The sequence below is a fragment of the Ptychodera flava genome, unplaced genomic scaffold, assembly GCF_041260155.1.
Source record: "Ptychodera flava strain L36383 unplaced genomic scaffold, AS_Pfla_20210202 Scaffold_125__1_contigs__length_171678_pilon, whole genome shotgun sequence".
Taxonomy (NCBI): domain Eukaryota; kingdom Metazoa; phylum Hemichordata; class Enteropneusta; family Ptychoderidae; genus Ptychodera; species Ptychodera flava.
The window spans coordinates 111,956-133,142 of record NW_027248307.1 but is presented as its reverse complement, the minus strand read 5'-3'; the positions used below and the strand labels follow the sequence as shown (position 1 = coordinate 133,142).

Sequence of the window (21,187 nt, the reverse complement as noted above, 5' to 3'; positions counted from 1 at the left end):
CGACACTGTTGCTTTAACCTCTAAAGTATCTGAATTTCTAATGCCATACTACCGGTATTGTCAGATGTAAACCATATTTGAGTTGTCCATCAAAATGGCTGTAGGATTTTGCACTCACAGTTGCATTCAAATGTTGTTGGGCAGTGTCCACAGTTGAATAGCAGCTTATCAAGTTTGTGTCCACAGTTGAAGCCAACTGTGTGTCCACAGTTGAAGCCAACTGTGTGTCCACAGTTGAAGCCAACTGTGTGTCCACAGTTGTATAGTTGTTTGTACAAAATGTGTATATTGGGTGTGTCCACACTGTCTATGTAAAGATTCACATTAGTAAAACAAGGTATTTTCAAAAAACTGCTAATTCAGCAAGATTGTCTTCATTCGTTGGTTATGTCATTGCAATATTAATAGCCTAGGCCTTTAAATAAAAATGTCCACAGTTGGAGGTTGCATACCAAAGTCCACGGTTCGCACCTTCACATGTATGTGTGGTGTGTGTGTGTGTGTGTTGTGTGTGTGTGTGGTGATACAGTACAAGGCTGTCTGGAATAAGTATTGACAAACTAGCCATGGAGATCAACAAAATCTTACCTTTCTCGACTTGGCCCAATTGTAATAGAAGGGATGCCAGCTCTTTGTCTTTGTCTTTCATCTGTTCTGATAATTTGGCTTTCTGATGGTCAAGCTCTGTGATTTTTTCTGACAGCTTGTTCTTCTTCTTAGCAGTTTCATAACCACGTTCTGCTGTGGATTCCTTCCCCCGCTTCAGCTGAATTTTCTCCATGAGAAGAGAATGTTCTTGATTATCACTCTGTGTTTTGTCTTGATCTCGCCGATGTTTATGTGACCGCAATATGTTTAACCTGTCAGACTCCATTCCCTGCAGAGTGATGACTTTTCCAACTGATCTGAACTTGTTTTCCTTTAACTGCTGATGTCTCCGAGAAAACACACATACACCAGTCCTCCGAAGAAGCGCAGTCACACCCTGCTCCGACGCAACCGCTGAAGAACCTAGTAATGAGTGAACAGTAGGTCGCCCATGTTCTTGGCTTGAAATGATTAGATGTAGATGTGGAGATACTGGGCTTAAATCTGACATGGTGGGCTTCCTTGACTTGATCTCGTAGACTGATGAAACACTGTTTCTGCGTGATTTCATTCTCTTTGAATCTGTACAAGGCATTCATAAAGAATTAGTAAAACAATATAAGGTATAATGACGTGCCCATGTAACAGTAAATGCGGGATATAATTTACCAATATTACAAATAAACTATTGTTCCCAAAAGCAAATATTGTCATGTATGGAAATTGGCAGGCAACAAGTTCATTGCCAGCTTTCAAAAGCTTTTTACACAGTAAGTTTGGCATCTTTTACGTACCTTGCAAGGCAAGTAGTTCTTTCTTACAGAGCTGGTATTCTTCCATGTTTATGATCACTTGCAGAGAAAGGTACATCACACCTAGTTTGTTCATAACTTTTGGTGTGACCAGTATGTCTGCCATCATATTCAGCAGTCGTCCACTGCTATACTCTGACATCAGACATTCCAGTGCTTCCAGTGATTTGCATTTCATTATGAATGAAATACTGCCTGTCTCGGTGTCAACGACTTCAAGTTCTTTATGTAGCTTGTTTAACTTGGCCTGAATTTTAGCTCTTTCCTTTGCCATTTCAACTTCTACATCTCTAAACTTTGCTGCCTTTTCTTCTAACTTCCGTATTTTACGTTTCAGCGCCATTGCAGTTCGCCGCCTCCTTGGTGGAAAGAGGGCACGCTCCACATCTTTCACTGATTTGCCTTTCACCAATACAACACCTTCGATTCCAAGTTTTACTTTAACTTCGCCTGTTGATTGATTGTGAAGAAAACAAACGTAAATCGAAATGTCAAGTGGCAAAGATTTAAGCGTACCTTTTATTAACTAAGGGCACCATGTTGGAATGACAGATCGGATATTCCGAATTTACAACCCTATGTCCAAGATGACATATGTTGTTCTCTCAAGTATTAGTCATTTCTCTCTGCATTCATACCAAGCAAACAGAATCGAGCAAACTTTGGGTACAACTCTCATGACATAAATATTGAGCAACAGCTAAATTACAAAAACATTAACTCAATACAGCACTATACAAAGATTGAAGTGTTCCTAATGATACTCACAATTATTGCGTCCTTGTTCACTTGACAATGCTGAAGATGTACTTGTCGTGTCTGAGTTATCTGAATCAGTGTCATCCTTTTCGCTCTCTCCTGCCAAATTTATAACGAAAAGTTAGTTTCCATCTCAAATGTTGAATTTCCATCTCAAAATGTTGTTTAATTTTCGACGTTTACATGTGATTATCTCAATATGTTGATATTTTTTAAATGTTTCCAAGTGATTTAGCGTAAACATGGATTTTCGTGTATTTTTTCTTCAAATTCATTCTATTTGAAAAGATTTATTGTTATTTGCACAGTCAACACATCATGCAGAGTCATTAATTCATTCATTTGGACATGGAATAAAAAGCATGTTTGATAGTTACATCAATGTTCCCTTAATACATTAATTCACTGGATACAGAGCAGACAATTTCTGAATTAATAGTTTTTTGACTGGGCACTTGATAAAGTCTTAAATAGATGTGGAAAATTGACTGCGCAGGTTTTAATATCCCGAAGTTATTATTATAATAACTTCGGGATATTAAAACAATTACTATAATAGTAATTGTATACCACATTTGCATGTATTTATTGGATATTGTATTGGATGATTATGATTTATTTTTCAAAAGAAATTTGTCAATTATATCATGACCCACCTGAGTGTCTCTTCCTTTTCAGAGTTTGACCCTGAGTCACCGCTCTTTCACTTGCTCTCCTTTCATCAGTATTCCCCTTTTCATCTTGTTTTGCTGTATGTGTTACAAGATTGACACGACATTACTATATTCATACAAATCTGTCCAAAGCCAAATCAAATGAATGTTTAATATAACTGAAAATCCAAGCTTTGTGTTGGAAATAATGTTTTGACATTTGATTGTCGGAAGGATTATGTACTGATGGACCTGTTTTTATCATGTCATCAGGCCAACAGACTGTAACCATATAATAGTTTTCAGTCTATTTTTGTAATGTTGAATGTTGATATAAATGATTATCTTAATGCTGCCATTTAAAGGTAATACAGTAGAATGAACTTTGATCGAGATGTTTTATAATATCTGAAACCATAGCATAATTATGAAACGTAACCTGCTAGAAAGCTGCTAGCTGTGACTGAAGTTAATTTTTGATGTCAGTAATGAGATACCTACATTCACTACATTTATCTGTTTGGCGTGCTGAACATTGTGTTGCTGGCTCTGATGAGTATACTTCATCTCCTGATGGGGTGCCCACATCTGGTGTTTCAGCAGCTGTAGAGAATATACAAATTTATACACATTTTTGTTGAGAGAACATAGCATTCTTTAAATTCTATCACTTGGCCATATTCATCGAAATGCACCAGATCGCAGAAAATCATTTTTAAACTTTTCCCATCATTGTCTAAACTCACTGAATGAGCTCTATTTCATAGACTACAGTAACGATAGCAAAACTGATTCTATGTCAACACTCATCTCCTTAAATACTTCCCAAATATGTACAAGCAATGCCCTTCACAAATAAATATTTCCGACATTTGGCATTGACACCACAAAAATAAAATTACAAATTAAAAGTACCTTCCTAATTTCTACTGTCAACTTGTTAAAGGTAAAACCAAAGTTAGTCAAAATGTAAAATGAATATTCCAAAAAAGTCATGAAATTAAGATTTCATTTCCATTCCAACAAAAATCATGGAATTAGGATTTCATTTCCATTTTTGATATTCTTTAGTTTATTTATATCAATATCGCAACTAAACTTATCTTCAATTAACGTTGACTGTTTTGGTATTGAAACAACATGATTACAACTAACATTGGTGCCGACTACTTTCATCAGGCTGTATATGCATCTGCTCTCCATCTCCTTCTACAGTTTGTGAATCACCCCTGTCAGCTGGTATGATTTCTGTGTCATGACTTACACCTAACAAGTTAGAAAGTAGAAATCGATCCTTTCAGTAACATTCAGAAACTGTAGTATATTACCATACGTTTGTAACACTTAGTGAGTTAATCATGTCTTTGGCTTCATACATACATTAGGCATAATGATATAATTCTACATCTTCAAATACTGCGTGAATTGCATCCAGAGCCACATTTTTCTGTTCATCATGGTGGAGAATCAGGGTATTTTGAAACATGTGGCAATGGTATACTAATACATACAAGATAATGACTAGAACATTTACCTCTAGGGGTTTGATGATCAGTTTCAATGTCCACTTCTGCCATCTGCAGTTTAGTTTTCATAAATTTGACAAACACATCATTGGTTTCCTTGATTTTCGGTATTACTTCTTCCTTAACTTCTGCTTGATTATCTTCATTTTTTTCAACACAGCGCCATGTTTCTTAATCGTGTATATGATTGTCTCTGCTAGCACAGCTGTATTGCCATTCATGTTGACAAGCAAGTCGGTTTCGAATTCTTCCATGAACTCCTCAACAAAGCTGTGGCAAATAGAATCCTTTGGGGCCAAAACTGGAACTCCAATGGCCATCGACGTCAGAGCAAGATCTAGGACGTTGACCGACTTCGGGGGAATGAGAACAAGGTGTGAAGTTTGCAGTTCACATTCAAATTCTTTCAGTGATGTTGTCGAGAAGCAGGTCACTTCAAGTTTTGTGTGTTTTTGTAAACGTTTTTTTATTTCACTTTCCTTACTAGGAGGTACCCCAAGTATCTTCCACTTTGGTGGCTTGGTAAACATCTTTACAAAGCTCTCAGTAACTTCTTTCATTACATTGGCCAGGTATATGTGTTTGTCCAGACTATCGGCATCATGTTTATCAAGGAGAGAGCATATATGGATGAGCCCATTCAGCTCTGCCACAGGGGGAGAAAGATTGAAATATTTTCCTTCGGGCACAGGAGACAGCCTGAAGTGTTTGCCGCTTGCAGTATTAACATCAATAAATCTCTGTCTAATGAATTCGAAGGCATTTAATCCAATCGAGGATATCACATCGGCAGATTTAAATTCCTTTTCAAGGAAGACTGAACGTTTACAGAATGTGTCAGTAGACAAGCCAAGAAAGCGTTCAGATATTAGATCGTGGCTCCATAGATTCACAATTTGGATTTTTGCATCTGGAAAGAGGTCACGTTTTATTCGTATTGCATGACCCGAAGAGATCAACTCGAATCCAACCACCAAAGCTACATTCTCTATGGCTCTCATATCAGGGAAGAAATTGTCATGTTCCATCAACCAATCTGACTTTGGTTCTAAAGCGTCCAATTGTAGCCCAACCACTTCGCAAGGCAAACACAGCTTTATTCCACGATCTTTTGCCTCCTTGTTCACTGTTGGATTTGTCTTCAACAAAGTACAGTGGACCACCATTCCAATGGCTTGAAAGAGCTGTGTAAGAATTGACACTGCGCCAGCCACACCCCCTTGAAGAGCGCATTCCCATCGTTCACATACAATCAAAGCAGCAGGTTTGTTTTGCGTCTTCCTGTGCAGAGGAAAGAAAAATATTCATATATAACATTTCTCAAAAAGTCTCGCCTACCGCCAACAGTTGTCCAGAGAATAAGACATATGTTCATGATGACAAAAATCACATCTTACAACTTCCTGAACGCAACGTATACAGCATCCATCACTAAACCACATCTATGTTTTCTTAGGGTGTTCAACGAGACCTGCGCAGGGTATTGTTGTGCAACATTTAAGCCGCAAATAGATGTTGCATTAAAATCACGCAATAGTTGGACACAATAAATATTGTTGCAAAAAGTATTAAAATTTGTAATATAACAAGCAAGCAAGCAGAAATTGCCAAATTTGTTGTTTCGACAAATTTTCTCAGGACTTGTAAGGTAGCCCTGTAACATAACGCCCTTCGTTGGGAAGCGTTATCATTGTCATCTTTCATATCAGGTGTAAAAACGTCACAACAGACCTTATACAAAATCTAATTCGGCATCATATCCACCTTATGTACAAGTAAGCAGAACAGTTCGTTCAGAATCAGTGCAAGTTAAGATGATGACGACTCTCAACAGCTGTCATTCGTTTGATTCACTAACACCGATTTACCTGCCTAGCTGACCTGTTACTTTCTCGATGATTCGCATTTGCAGCGGGATCGAGCGAGATGTTTTCAACGTCTATGAATAGTGCCAGGAAAACGTTTTTCCTCACACTCAGGGCATAATAGAGGATTCATCACAGATGATCAGAGTCACACAATCTGTTGTTCGACAATCGTAGCACCTCATGCAATTTACATAAAATTGCTCTGATGGTTGTGAGCACGGTCCCTCCACAAAAGGACCGTGTTATGAGCAATGAAAATGGCATAGCAGCTTACGGCCAAAGACTTTACTGTGCACAGTCAAAGGTTGTTGGGTATATCGGCACAAATGAGTAACCAAATGCACGGTTTGTCCTCCATGAGAATGTGTGAAAAGATACCCTGGAGTCGATGGCAAATATTTTCTGAAAGGGCTGCAAAAATATGCAAGTAACAAGAACACCTTTACCAGCCAACAAGTGAGTCTGAAGCAATATATCTGAGTAAATTTAGTAAGCATAGCGCAGCAAGCGGTAGCAATGTGACGGGGAACCAGAATATAAGTTTAACAACTCTTTCGTTGATCAACTTCCGCATCATCAGGCCAGTATCCTTCTGCAGGTGCAACTCAAATCCCACCAAAGCTCACGAACTTTCAAGTCATGTGTGACGGCAGAGGATAAATTATCATAATTTGCCCACAACAGCATGCATATCGCACAGGCTTTTTGCCGGCCCATTACTTCCGCTGGCTGGCAGCGTTATACTAACTTAAAAAGCTTACGAACATACCCAAACCTGTTTGTAAATGGGCAAGGGAACCAAAGAATTATTCGCGTCGTCGTGTGTTCACGTCTTCATGTGCTTCAATGAACAAGGGTCTTTTTCAATTTCAACGTCGCAAAAACTTCGACAGAAGTGAACACAACACTCAGATAGCCTAAGAAAGGTAGGGTAGTGGATGGAAATGTGGAAACAGTCGTGATGGTGATGAAGCAAGGTAAGTAATGAAGGATCACTTGAACATCCAGCTGCATGAAGTGTCGTAACAGAGAACGTAAACACACTGCGACCATGTCACAGAAGAATAAAATAACATCCATGAAAAGTGATGACGGGGGAAGAAGTTAGACAGGGAGATGTTCAAACGGCTATAAAGAGATTAGAAGGATTGCAAAATAGTAAAGGTCTTTTGATGTCTGTAAATGTTTATCGAGATAACCTGGCCAGTAGCCAGTCATCGGCATTAATTGTAGAAAGAAAAAAACAGAAAATATAGGCGTGGTCTTAACATAACAAAAGTACCCGTCATGTTACCTGCATAGACGCTGTTTGTGAATGTGGGCTACGTGTAACAGTGAATAGAACATTTAACAATTTTGAATCCTGAATGACCGATAAAAATTGTTGTACTGTTCAATATTGCCAACTTTGTCGTCAATGGAGAGCTTAGGTTTACCATTTAATCATTATGCCCAAAATGATAATGAAATCGGACATACATATTTCCCGAGATATATTTGAATGATCATGCACTAGTTTCAAGACGATGTGTACTGAAAAGACTCATGAACTTGGCTTGTGCAGGTAATAATTGTGTTGGGCTGGTAATTTTGCACAGCACCTGCCTGGTGTGCAGGTAAGGCTGCACACAAAAATGGTGGTGGGGTGGCTGGATGAATTCAAGGGGATATGAAAATTCAGGGGATAACAAGACAACTTGAAAATGTTGCTCTGCCAGTAAGGAGAGACCTGAACATTTTTTGGTTCCTAACATTTTAATGTCATCCAATGATTCTAATGTCAGTCATAATTAAACAAAATATAGAACCATTTTGTCGCATTTCATGACTTTGATCTTGAAAAAAAATGTATGAAATCAATGCCATTTTTCGTAAAAGCAACAAGTTGGCCTTGTAACAGGGCAGGAGCTTCATTTGTTGATAATTTGTTCAGTATTTATTTGCAATGTATCAAATATAGTTTCTTGCTGTCTCGACAGCATGCTAGAACACACAATATTCAGACTGTCAACAAAGCCTATACATATAAATATCGTCAAGACTTAGAGTCATTTGTTAATGATACAAATGCACGGTACACGTACACAGTTCAACATACTGTTAGGAGTAGAACAAAAACCCTGTTGTACAAAATACTATCACAATTAAAGTTAATGTAGATACTGGCCTCGGACTGTGTCACTGTCACTGCATACCAGCAGTGACAGTAATAGCTTCGACTCTCGATGTAGTTGAAGAAGACTTTGGGACATTTGGCGCTCATGACAGTGAAACATACTTGTGCATAAGAAAAGGCCAAGAGCAAGACATGGAAGACCGCAAGACTCGACAGTTATCAGAGATTTATGAATTATTGCATATGGGAATATTAAAATACTAAAGAAACAATATAGGGTCACCATGCTCAATATTGTTCAAATGTACGACAAAACGTCACCGTTTTGACGAAAATCACTGAAAAATCATCACATAAAACCATTCATTTCAAGTTCGTGTTTACATTCTCATCGTACAATAACAGCAAAGTAAAAGTTAAAACAGTACAGACTCAAATTTAAACAAAAAATTGATATATATATATATGGAATTATTTATTTTTTGAACAAAATTTGTCATTATTACCGCAAAGTTCAAGAGATTAAAGCGTTCGATCTAATATTGTAACCTTCAGTTTTTAGGTCTCTGTGCTAAGTTTTTCACAATTTGGCAAAATGAAGCCAGGAATTCACAATTTGCGTACTCTTTCATGATTGTCATTTTATGTGGTCTTCAGCAAGTGCCATTGACCTGGCAAGGATTAAATCAAGTCGACTCTGACTGATAAATCCAAAAGGTCCACTGATTCCTTTAAAAATAATTCAATTGAAGAACTTGCCTTAGGAATATCGCTCCCGATACTGCTGATAAAAGTTTGTGTCAAACATCTGCACGCAGAACTAAGCTATACATTTTTTTCTTGTTTTTTGTGCTGCATCGCTAATACATATGCGGCTATATGATAATTTGGTGGGTGGGGGGACTTGAAAAAATTGATCATATAGACAGCCAAACTTGTAAATTTTTGTGAATTGTGAATTTTTGTGAAAACAAATGAAATTTCAACCACGATTATTCCAGCCCCCCCCCTCCCCACCACCACCACCACTATTTGTGAATGCAGTCTAATGAAAAAAAGAACTTTGAGATATATACTTTAAACAATCTCGGAACTTTCCTTACTTCTGAGATGAGTTTCAGCTTAAGCTTTAGTTTCGCGATCTATTTACAAAAGCATTAATTTCTCTGTGTATTCTGAGTTACTGTGCCAAGCAGACAGCTAGGACACTATGCTTTCTGTATCGCTTTCTCATAAAGTAATCCAAGGAATTGTATGACAAGCTAAGTGTTGCAATATTCTTAAACGGCTAATTTTGTTTATTTCCTTTGTGTAAAACCCTAGTTTCTTGGTGAAACACATGTTGTCTTTTTGTAAAACCATTTTCTTTTTGTTAACAATATTTCGTGCTGTAAAAATCTTATTTTCGTTTTTGTATAACTTTCAATCATGTTGGTAAAACCCATGCTTCTATTCCAAAACGACCATTCGTATTGGTCACGTGTCAAACCTGTTTGTGCTTGTCAAACTCATGTAACCTGTAGAAAAATGTATAGTTTTATTCGACATATCTATTATTATATTAAAAAAAAAACGTAAGCAAATTTTGTGTCTCTAAAACTTTCAGTCTTGTTAGTAAATCCTATGCTATATTGGTCATGAAACCTTTGAACTCAAGATGGCGCTCTAGTCAAAGGTTTTCTGAGGTTATTTGCAGATGTAAACCGTCTAGCACGTCTGTTATAGGTGTGTTAAAGCAGTACTAGGCGGCCCCGCTATGTTACTAAAAGTTTTACGAAGTTGACAATCCTGGAAGGTTACAATATTACATCAAAATTAACGTTTTGAAACTTTGGATGTAATAACGTCAAATTTGTTATAAAATATATAATTCCATTTAGTTACACATCTTTTCATATATTAGAGTCTTTACTGTTAAAAGTTTTATTTTTTGTGTTATTTTACGATGAGATTGTGAAAATTTCATTCATTGCACAAACTTTCAATGAATGGTTTTATACATTGATTTTACGTGATTTTTGTGCAACACTGGGATTTTTCATCGTTCATTTGTAAAAAATCAACCATGGTGATCCCATATTTTATTTTATTATTTGATTATTCTAAAATTTAAAAATCCCTGATAACTCTTACTTCTCCTGGTCTTCCATGTCTTGCTCAGTGGCCTGAGCTTGTGCACAAGTCATGAGCGTCATATGACCCAAACTCTTCTTTAACTACATCTGTGTCACTGCCGGTTTGCAGTGACATTAACACTGCCACTTGGCAGTAGCTGCATTAGCTTTGATAATATTGACAATATTTTTTCAGGGTATACATCTAGGTTCTTGTTCTACTCGCTCATGTTGAACTGTCCGTTATTTAGCTTGCCAACACGGCCTGAGTAACGTGTAATATGCACTGTATTATTCACAATGACTTTCCGTCTAGACTCCAATTCAGTATCGAAAATAGTGTTTTCATATAAAGACTGTGTTGACAGACTGAATATTGTCTGTTTCAGCATGCTGTATAGGGAGACACAAAGAAACTATTTGATGCAATGAATACAGAAAAATATAGAAAATATAGGAAAAATATATCAAACATTTGCAGCTTATGCCCCGTTACAAGGTCTACTTGTTTTTTACCTATAGAAATTGAATGCTATTCATACATTTTTAGATTTTTTTTGAAATAAAAGTAATGACATGTGACAAAATGGTTCTAAATTTTGTTTAATTGTAACATATTGTAACACGGATGACATAAATAATTTATTCATTTTGTCATTGAATTTCATTGAACAGGGAACGAAAAATCTTCAGAACAAAACTCTTTAGCTCCCCCTCTACCACCCCTCAAATTTTTGATCACAGAATGCTTGCAGCCTCCCCACCAGTATTTTCGAACACAGCTTAATAGCAGCAATCGTGCAAGGCGTGGACCCACATACCTACACCATGCTCAGTCGGAGCACAGACCTAAGTGCCTCGATTACGTGCTTGCCAAATGACTGTCTCTAATTGTGCCTCTCTGAAACACTGTATTCAAGGGGCTAATATAAATATTTAAAGTAATTTGTCTGTTATTGTAGCCTTATTTGATAGTGAAGGGAGCTCATAAAAGTTTTATTGAATCTGATGTTTTTGGGGGCTGCAAAATATGATATTTGTTTCTCATGTCCTGTCTGTAAATATTGTTCTTTTCCTTACAAAGTAATGATAGCTTTGTTGACGGCAGTATGCACCTAGAAAGTGAAAGATTTAGACTTTTGCTCAAACTTTCCTCGAGGAATCTTTGAACAATTATCTTTCATAATCACTAATAAAAATTGGGAGTCTCAGTGCAAATTTTGTTACCAGAGAACAAATTACTCAAGATTTACCAAAATTTGAAATTCAAAATTGCTGACACCTATGGAGTAAAATTCGATTTTCGAAAAAAAATAAGACGGCGAAGAGTTTTCTAATACCAAGAGCTTTAAAATGAACCCCGCAAGAGTGGAATAATTTATTATTTATTTAGCCCATCCATCCAACGGGTGCTTGCCCATTTACAGGATTAAGTACCCATAAAACCCACTACCCAATGGAGCACTGAGGAGTAAAGTGCCTTGCTCAAGGCAAGGGCACAACACCGAGCTAGAGTCTCGAATTCACCGTCCTCCGACAGTGAATCCGCTACTCTGGATCTACCGGGACTTGAATCGGGTCTCGAACTCACCATCCTCCTGTCATGTTTCTATAGTTTGTATCAGTTACTGTAAATCTTCATTCTAGTAATCGCCAAATTTCAACATTTCGCCACTTGGCTTGAATTCCCACGATTTACCGGAGGTGTAATTCTTAAAAATTGGCGGCAAATTTACATTTTCAAGTCTCTTCTGTTTAAAATTCAATGGCAACGCCATTCCAGGCACCCGCATGTCTCGTGAATTCCTATGATTATGCATGAAATGTCTCACGCAAGGTTGGACAATAGAAAGACAATGTAGTCGAACTTTTATCAGAACTGTAGCTGTTAAGTATCGTTTTTCATATTTCACAGCTTGGATTTAAAACAATGGTGTTGTGACATGTCTCATGCATACTACGTATTAATCATTGTGAAACTAGCGTTGGCAAGTTTTCTTGTCGACAAAGTATTGTAAATTTGGGAGTCGGACTTTGGGAGCCTTGGAGTGAGCATATCTCCAGGCTCTCGGAGCTAAGGGTTGCCCCAGGCAGCCATCAGGCTGACCTGGGGAAATAAAGTTTCGAGCGCAACGTTAATTCCTGTGTCGCCTGATCTATATATTTACTCCATCTACGCGTACTGTGGTCTGAAGTTCCCCTTAATCCTGATTCAGAACAGCATGAGCACTTCCTTACAATCCTTACAATTTGATATGGTGGAGAACTAAAACCCGGTTGCAATATCGACCAAATGTGGTGTTTGGTCGAGCCTCGAGCTGCAAAGCGAGTCGTTCTGCCAAAATCTGAGCTGCATGATTCCCCGAAAACGAAGAAAACGAAGCCTCTCACAGCAAAGCTGAATGGAATTTCCCGATAGAACTGCGAGAAGCGAGTCGCTCCCGGACACCTGAGTGAAATTCCGCGGATGACAAAGAGGATGGAGAATGCAGAGTTCAGACCGAAAAAAATTACAGGAGTTAAGTTGATATTTACAGAGGCAAGCTGAATCATTCAACCCAAGGAAGCTAGCGAAGAACACGTCAAGGTAGATCAACCATGAGAAGATAACAGTATTAAGATTTTGAAGGGTGAGCAGATTCGAGATTTGTCGAAGTTGAACAAGAGAACTGTGTATGATCGTTGGAACTGCGTGTTTTGTCTGCGAACTGAATTTGACAATTGTTCGAGGGTTTTTGTGGTCAAATAGTTAGTATAGTAGACTCGCTTTAATTCCAAATATTGGTATTGTTCAACAGAGAAATCTAATTATTTATACTCGTTTGTCTTTATTTTATACGAAGCCTCATCTACGCGGGTTGGTTTGGGGGTTGGGAGTGTTTTTTATTAAGTGAAGATAATTATAGAGCTACGAGAATTACCGACGCTGCAGTGCTACGCGTAAGACGTCCCCGATACGAAGGGTTGGGGGGTTGGAGAGTTGAATAGCTAGTTTTTAATTTGAACATCGTCAATATGGTAATTGAAATTGTTCTAGAAACGGATCTTACTGGGAGAAACTTTTGATCACAAACATAACCGCGGACATTGCCCGATACAGCTTGTATAATAGTACATCTGCTATCAGCACTGCAACACATACATTATTCGATTATTTTCAAAGAACGATGTCATATTTCTAATTACAAAAAAAAAATTGTACTTTCCACTTGATGTTCTTCTGAAATTCTGTACTTTCCTTGTGTATTTTGTGTAAATGTAATTTTTTTGTATTCTATCCATATTTGAGACACCTTTTATAAGGCTTGAGGGCAAGCCTTGTGGGAGAAAGAACGATATCATGTTTCTATAGTTTGTATCAGTTACTGTAAATCTTCATTCTAGTAATTCGCCAAATTTCAACATTTCGCCACTTGGGCTTGAATTCCCACGATTTACCGGAGGTGTAATTCTTCAAAATTGGCGGCAAATTTACATTTTCAAGTCTCTTCTGTTTAAATTCAATGGCAACGCCATTCCAGGCACCCGCATGTCTCGTGAATTCCTATGATTATGCATGAAATGTCTCACGCAAGGTTGGACAATAGAAAGACAATGTAGTCGAACTTTTATCAGAACTGTAGCTGTTAAGTATCGCTTTTCATATTTTCACAGCTTGGATTTAAAACAATGGTGTTGTGACATGTCTCATGCATACTACGTATTAATCATTGTGAAACTAGCGTTGGCAAGTTTTCTTGTCGACAAAGTATTGTAAATTTGGGGAGTCAGACTTTGGGGGCCTTGGAGTGAGCATATCTCCAGGCTCTCGGAGCTAAGAGTTGCCCCAGGCAGCCATCAGGCTGACCTGGGGAAATAAAGTTTCGAGCGCAACGTTAATTCCTGTGTCACCTGGCATGATCTACATCCATCTACGCGTACTGTGGCCTGAAGTTCCCCTTAATCCTGATTCAGAACACCTAGGAACACTTCTTTACAATTTGATCCGATAGTGAGTCCCTTACCCTAACCACTGGTCTACGGTGCCTCCCTTAAACAAGTTTGAGAACCCGAATATCTGTCCCTGAGGCGCATTTTACCTTAGGACTTAAGTGAATAAAGTAATTTCCTTTTGATCAATATATTTTAATGGGGATTTAGCATTTTATTTTCGTCCACGCTACTTATACTTAACTACAGTAAGAATTTACTGGCTAACCCCTGGCAACAATAACTGAACCCTCCTTTAATATATAGCTCTGCATGGCAGGGCTGTGTGTTACCGGCGTTATACGGCCTCCCACCACACACAGCCCTGCCATGCAGAGCTACTTTAATATATAGGTCACCAGCTACATACAGTGGTACCCATGGCTATTCACCAGGAGCATTGGTACAAACAACGCGTACGTGCTTTGCATGCAGTTCTTTTGTTACCACCTCGGTGCTGAATGATTGAAATAAACAGTTCTCTATCGTGGCTACTCCATTGAACATAATTGTAAGGTCACAGAATGACTGTGCAACCAAATGAGGTATCAAGAAATTTATCAGATTCTGAATAAGTGTTTTAGAAACATGGATGTGTTTTGCAACATATATATGCATACGAATGGCAGCATAGAGAATTTAAAATATTTAGACGTTTGACGAAAATAATAACGACGCAGGCCCTAAGCCCAATAGTGGGCGCGGCGCTTGTCCTGCACACAGGTAAGCTTTCTAAATAGCGCTCAAAGTTTAGAAAATAGCTGAAGTTTAGAAAGTCGGGTCTTAGGTTGAAAATTTTTTTCCAAGGATATATCGGATAAAACGATAATTATCACTTTCTAAGTAGCGCTCAAAGTTTAGAAATTAGCTGTAGTTTAGAAAGTCGGGCCTTAGGTTGAAATTTTTTTTCCAAGGATATATCGGATAAAAACGATAATTATCACTTTCTAAATAGCGTTCTAAGTTTAGAAATTAGCTGAAGTTTAGAAAGTCGGGCCTTAGGTTGAAAATTTTTTCCAAGGATATATCGGATAAAAACGATAATTATCACTTTCTAAATAGCGTTCTAAGTTTAGAAAATAGCTGTAGTTTAGAAAGTCGGGCTTGGAGTGGAAAAAGTTTCCCAAGGATATATCGGATAAAAACGATAATTATCACTTTCTAAATAGCGTTCTAAGTTTAGAAATTAGCTGTAGTTTAGAAAGTCGGGCTTGGAGTGGAAAAAGTTTCCCAAGGATATATCGGATAAAAACGATAATTATCACTTTCTAAATAGCGCTCAAAGGTTAGAAATTAGCTGTAGTTTAGAAAGTTTAGAAAGTCGGGCCCAGGTTAAAAAAATTTTCCAAGGATATATCGGATAAAAACGATAATTATCACTTTCAAAATAGCGTTCTAAGTTTAGAAATTAGCTGAAGTTTAGAAAGTCGGGCCTTGGGTTGAAATTTTTTTCCAGGATATATCGGATAAAAACGATAATTATCACTTTCTAAATAGCGTTCTAAGTTTAGAAATTAGCTGTAGTTTAGAAAGTCGGGCTTGGAGTGGAAAAAGTTTCCCAAGGATATATCAGATAAAAACGATAATTATCACTTTCTAAATAGCGCTCAAAGTTTAGAAATTAGCTGTAGTTTAGAAAGTTTAGAAAGTCGGGCCTTAGGTTGAAATTTTTTTCCAAGGATATATAGGATAAAAACGATAATTATCACTTTCTAAATAGCGTTCTAAGTTTAGAAAATAGCTGAAATTTAGAAAGTCGGGTCTTAGGTTGAAAAGTTTTTCCAAGGATATATCGGATAAAAACGATAATTATCACTTTCTAAATAGCGTTCTAAGTTTAGAAAATAGCTGTAGTTTAGAAAGTTTAGAAAGTCTGGCCCTAGGTTGAAAAAAATTTTCCAAGGATATATCGGATAAAAACGATAATTATCACTTTCTAAATAGCGTTCTAAGTTTAGAAAATAGCTGTAGTTTAGAAAGTCGGGCTTGGAGTGGAAAAAGTTTCCCAAGGATATATCGGATAAAAACGATAATTATCACTTTCTAAATAGCGCTCAAAGTTTAGAAATTAGCTGTAGTTTAGAAAGTTTAGAAAGTCGGGCCCCAGGTTAAAAAAATTTTTCCAAGGATATATCGGATAAAAACGATAATTATCACTTTCTAAATAGCGTTCTCAGTTTAGAAATTAGCTGAAGTTTAGAAAGTCGGGCCTTAGGTTGGAAATTTTTTTCCAAGGATATATCGGATAAAAACGATAATTATCACTTTCTAAATAGCGTTCTAAGTTTAGAAATTAGCTGAAGTTTAGAAAGTCGGGCCTTAGGTTGAAATTTTTTTCCAGGATATATCGGATAAAAACGATAATTATCACTTTCTAAATAGCGTTCTAAGTTTAGAAATTAGCTGTAGTTTAGAAAGTCGGGCTTGGAGTGGAAAAAGTTTCCCAAGGATATATCGGATAAAAACGATAATTATCACTTTCTAAATAGCGCTCAAAGTTTAGAAATTAGCTGTAGTTTAGAAAGTTTAGAAAGTCGGGCCCCAGGTTAAAAAAAATTTTCCAAGGATATATCGGATAAAAACGATAATTATCACTTTCTAAATAGCGTTCTCAGTTTAGAAATTAGCTGAAGTTTAGAAAGTCGGGCCTTAGGTTGGAAATTTTTTCCAAGGATATATCGGATAAAAACGATAATTATCACTTTCTAAATAGCGTTCTAAGTTTAGAAATTAGCTGAAGTTTAGAAAGTCGGGCCTTAGGTTGAAATTTTTTTCCAGGATATATCGGATAAAAACGATAATTATCACTTTCTAAATAGCGTTCTAAGTTTAGAAATTAGCTGTAGTTTAGAAAGTCGGGCTTGGAGTGGAAAAAGTTTCCCAAGGATATATCGGATAAAAACGATAATTATCACTTTCTAAATAGCGCTCAAAGTTTAGAAATTAGCTGTAGTTTATAAAGTTTAGAAAGTCGGGCCTCAGGTTAAAATATTTTTTCCAAGGATATATCGGATAAAAACGATAATTATCACTTTCTAAATAGCGTTCTAAGTTTAGAAATTAGCTGAAGTTTAGAAAGTCGGGCCTTAGGTTGAAAATTTTTTTCCAAGGATATATCGGATAAAAACGATAATTATCACTTTCTAAATAGCGCTCAAAGTTTAGAAATTAGCTGTAGTTTAGAAAGTTTAGAAAGTCGGGCCCCAGGTTAAAAAATTTTTTTCCAAGGATATATCGGATAAAAACGATAATTATCACTTTCTAAATAGCGTTCTAAGTTTAGAAATTAGCTGTAGTTTAGAAAGTCGGGCCTTCGGTTGAAAACTTTTTTCCAAGGATATATCGGATAAAAACGATAATTATCACTTTCTAAATAGCGTTCTAAGTTTAGAAATTAGCTGAAATTTAGAAAGTCGGGCCTTAGGTTGAAATTTTTTTCCAAGGATATATCGGATAAAAACGATAATTATCACTTTCTAAATAGCGTTCTAAGTTTAGAAATTAGCTGAAGTTTAGAAAGTCGGGCCTTAGGTTGAAAATTTTTTCCAAGGATATATCGGATAAAAACGATAATTATCACTTTCTAAATAGCGCTCAAAGTTTAGAAATTAGCTGAAGTTTAGAAAGTCGGGTCTTAGGTCTTAGGTTGAAACCAGTTGTGTGTCTTGAAGACAAATGTAAATACCGTAAAAGTAACCAGACTGCCACAGTTCAAATGACCAAGGTGTGTTGGGATTATCTTAGTTCCACGACAGGAGCAGATTAAGTAATGATGCAAATTAATGCTAATGGCCTTATCAAACGTGTTGCCCCTGTGGTTGCCATCACCTGGCAGCTGCGTGCTCGCAGTAAAATATGGCGTCATTAAGAAATCCGGGCCTGAAGTGAAACTTTTTTCCAGAATAAATCGGATGAAAATCTGCGAGCTTGTAGCAGCATTATTGTAGAACCAGGAAAATACTATCAGTTTTCCCCTGAAGTAAGTTTTACAATCGAAATCTCAAATGTGATGCCCGAGATACTATACCTTCTGCTCATTGCATTAGGCAAGAAGTATAATGTTACGAAGTAGAGAAATATGACAGTGAGTCAGCTTAAAACAAAATTTGTGAAGAAAAATTGTAAATGTTTGTTTTTCAAGGTCTGTCAAGCAACCTCCCGGCTAGTGTATATTGCAAATAAACCAGCTGTGTGACGTGAAGACGAATGTAAATAAAAGTGACCATATTGCCAAACTTAAATGACCAAGGTGTGTTGAGATTATCTTTGTCCACAACGATCGCGTCCATTTGTGCTGATTAATGCAAATTTATGCTAATGGTCTTATCAATTGTGTTGCCGGCCAGGCCGCCATCTCCCAGCTGCGTACTCACAGTAAAAGATTGGATCATTCAAAAAATTTCCAAGGATATATCGGATAAAAACGTTGGTACACCATTTCTGTTGTCATCTGTATATTCCCTAGTGTTTCAAGGGGAAAAGTGTGAGCTTGTAGGAGCAGTCTTGTAGAACCTGGAAAATACTATCAGTTTTCCCCAGAAGCAAGTTCTAAAAGCCAATGCTGAAATGTGACTTGTCCAATAGACCGACGAGATAGTACCTCCAAATTAATCCATTGGCCCTATCAAAAGTGTTGCCGGCCAGGCTGCCATCTCCAGGCTGTGTGTTCACCGTGAAATGTGAAGTGCGTGAGATGAAGTCCCGCAAACTTTTCCAAGAATATGTCGGAAAAAAGGCTGATACAACGTTTCTGTTGTAATCTGTATATTCCCAAGTGTTTTTATTAAAGTAAAAAGTGTGAGTATGTAGGAGTTTTCTTGTGCTTCAAGTTAATGCTAATGAGGCATTGATAAGGCTATTAGCATTAATTTGCACCACAATGGACACGATTGTCGTGGAACTATCTGACCTCTTCTTGTCTGTGTCTGAACACACCTTGGTCATGCGAATTGTGGCAGTATGGTTATTTACATTCGTCTTCACGTCACACATCTGGTTTATTTGTCATTAACACTAGCGGTGGCTATTTGACAGTCTTTGTTTTTGACGGTCAAAGAATAAACATTCACAATTTTTCGTCATCGCTCACTCAGAGCCACATTTCTCTACTTCATGACATTCAATTCTTGCCCGTTGCAATGGTCAATTCAATAAGGGGTGCTTTTCTCGCGGCTTTATGGAAAAAAATCACATTTGAGCTTTGAATTTGCCGCTTGGCAAAACTGATACAGTATTTTCCTGATTCTATCCGACATATCCTCGAACAAATTTTTTTCACCCAAGGCCCGACTTTCTAAACTTCAGCTAATTTCTAAACTTAGAACGCTATTTAGAAAGTGATAATTATCGTTTTTATCCGATATATCCTAGAACAAATTTTTTCACCCAAGGCCCGACTTTCTAAACTTCAGCTAATTTCTAAACTTAGAACGCTATTTAGAAAGTGATAATTATCGTTTTTATCCGATATATCCTCGAACAAATTTTTTCACCCAAGGCCCGACTTTCTAAACTTCAGCTAATTTCTAAACTTAGAACGCTATTTAGAAAGTGATAATTATCGTTTTTATCCGATATATCCTTGGAAAAAATTTCAACCTATATCCCAAAACTTTTTCCACTGCAAGCCCGACTTTCTAAACTTCAGCTAATTTCTAAATTTAGAACGCTATTTAGAAAGCGATAATTATCGTTTCTGGCTAAACTTTCTAAGTTTAGATTTAGATTTAGACAATGCTAATTTAGCTTTCTAAACTTCCAGCTAAACTAGCTAAAAACGAAAAAAACACAATTCCGCACCTTAATGATGTGTTCTAGGCGATAACAGACGGGCCTGCCATGGCGAAGTTAAAAACAACTTATGCACGTCCGACTTCGATCACGGCGCCTGCAGTTTGGGTTAATTTGCAACGCTAAGGACAAACAAACCTAAACCAAGGCTAAGAAGGCGGCTCTTACACAAATAAATACCCTTTCTTAACAGAATCATAACCTTGCAGACACTGTGCACCCGGACATAAATTTTTGTCAAGTCGTAAAACTAGTTACCTTAATATTGCTCTTTCGGGCGTACGAGCTGCGTCTACCGATCTGCCAGGGACAGCAGTTTCGTCGAAGCCTGAGGCCGTCGCCATTGCCAATCCCAGATACAAAAATCCCAAAGGAGTTTGACAGAAATTGCAGAACGTTACACGGACAAAGTGACGACGTTTGCTTTTACGCAGAGGACTGAGGAACAAAATGGCCTACACGAACATGAAAAACGTTTATGGTTTTTGTAGGGAACGAGCAGAATTATAAACGGTAGAGGGGGTAATGCTAGTAGACAATGTGGACCTATGAAAAATAGGCCGTGGGCTAGAGGGGGTCTACGTGCACCCCCACACAGGATAACAAACCTGTATTTTTCAGAAGCCTTGGGATCCCTAGAATACGAAATGGAATTTTAACAGAAAAAATATAGGGATGGAATAGCTGTTATGGTCATGTTTGAAGGGTACCGCAAAATCACGATTTTCCAAGCCAAATGCATTTTCGTCAAATCTGTCTTCTTGCAAGTCATGTGCTGAGCTCATTTGTTAACATAACCTCACTTGTTTGGTATCATTAGAAAGGGAATTTATTCTTCTTTAAGATGACATATTGTAATATACAATGTCATTCATAGTTTTTCTGGAATATGGTCAAACTTTGCCCCATACCCAAAAAGTTCAAATCGCAAATTACGGCTCATCTTAAATTCTACCATTTTTTGCTGCACATAATACAAAAGGCAATTCTTA

At 37.3% G+C, this 21,187-nt stretch overlaps 1 protein-coding gene across 1 annotated transcript; it reads right to left on the bottom strand.

Annotated features, from left to right (window-relative positions):
- Window positions 1–118: 118 nt before the first annotated feature.
- Window positions 119–20,644, bottom strand: LOC139126703 (uncharacterized; the record flags this gene model as incomplete). Its single annotated transcript, XM_070692746.1, has 9 exons — window positions 20,454–20,644; window positions 4,347–5,619; window positions 3,968–4,078; window positions 3,314–3,415; window positions 2,816–2,908; window positions 2,169–2,258; window positions 1,383–1,850; window positions 589–1,170; window positions 119–307 (listed from the first exon to the last, which is right to left on the bottom strand). Coding segments are annotated over exons 2-9 (1,696 nt in total), but the record flags the coding sequence as incomplete, so codon positions are not given.
- Between the last annotated feature and the right edge of the window lie 543 nt (window positions 20,645–21,187).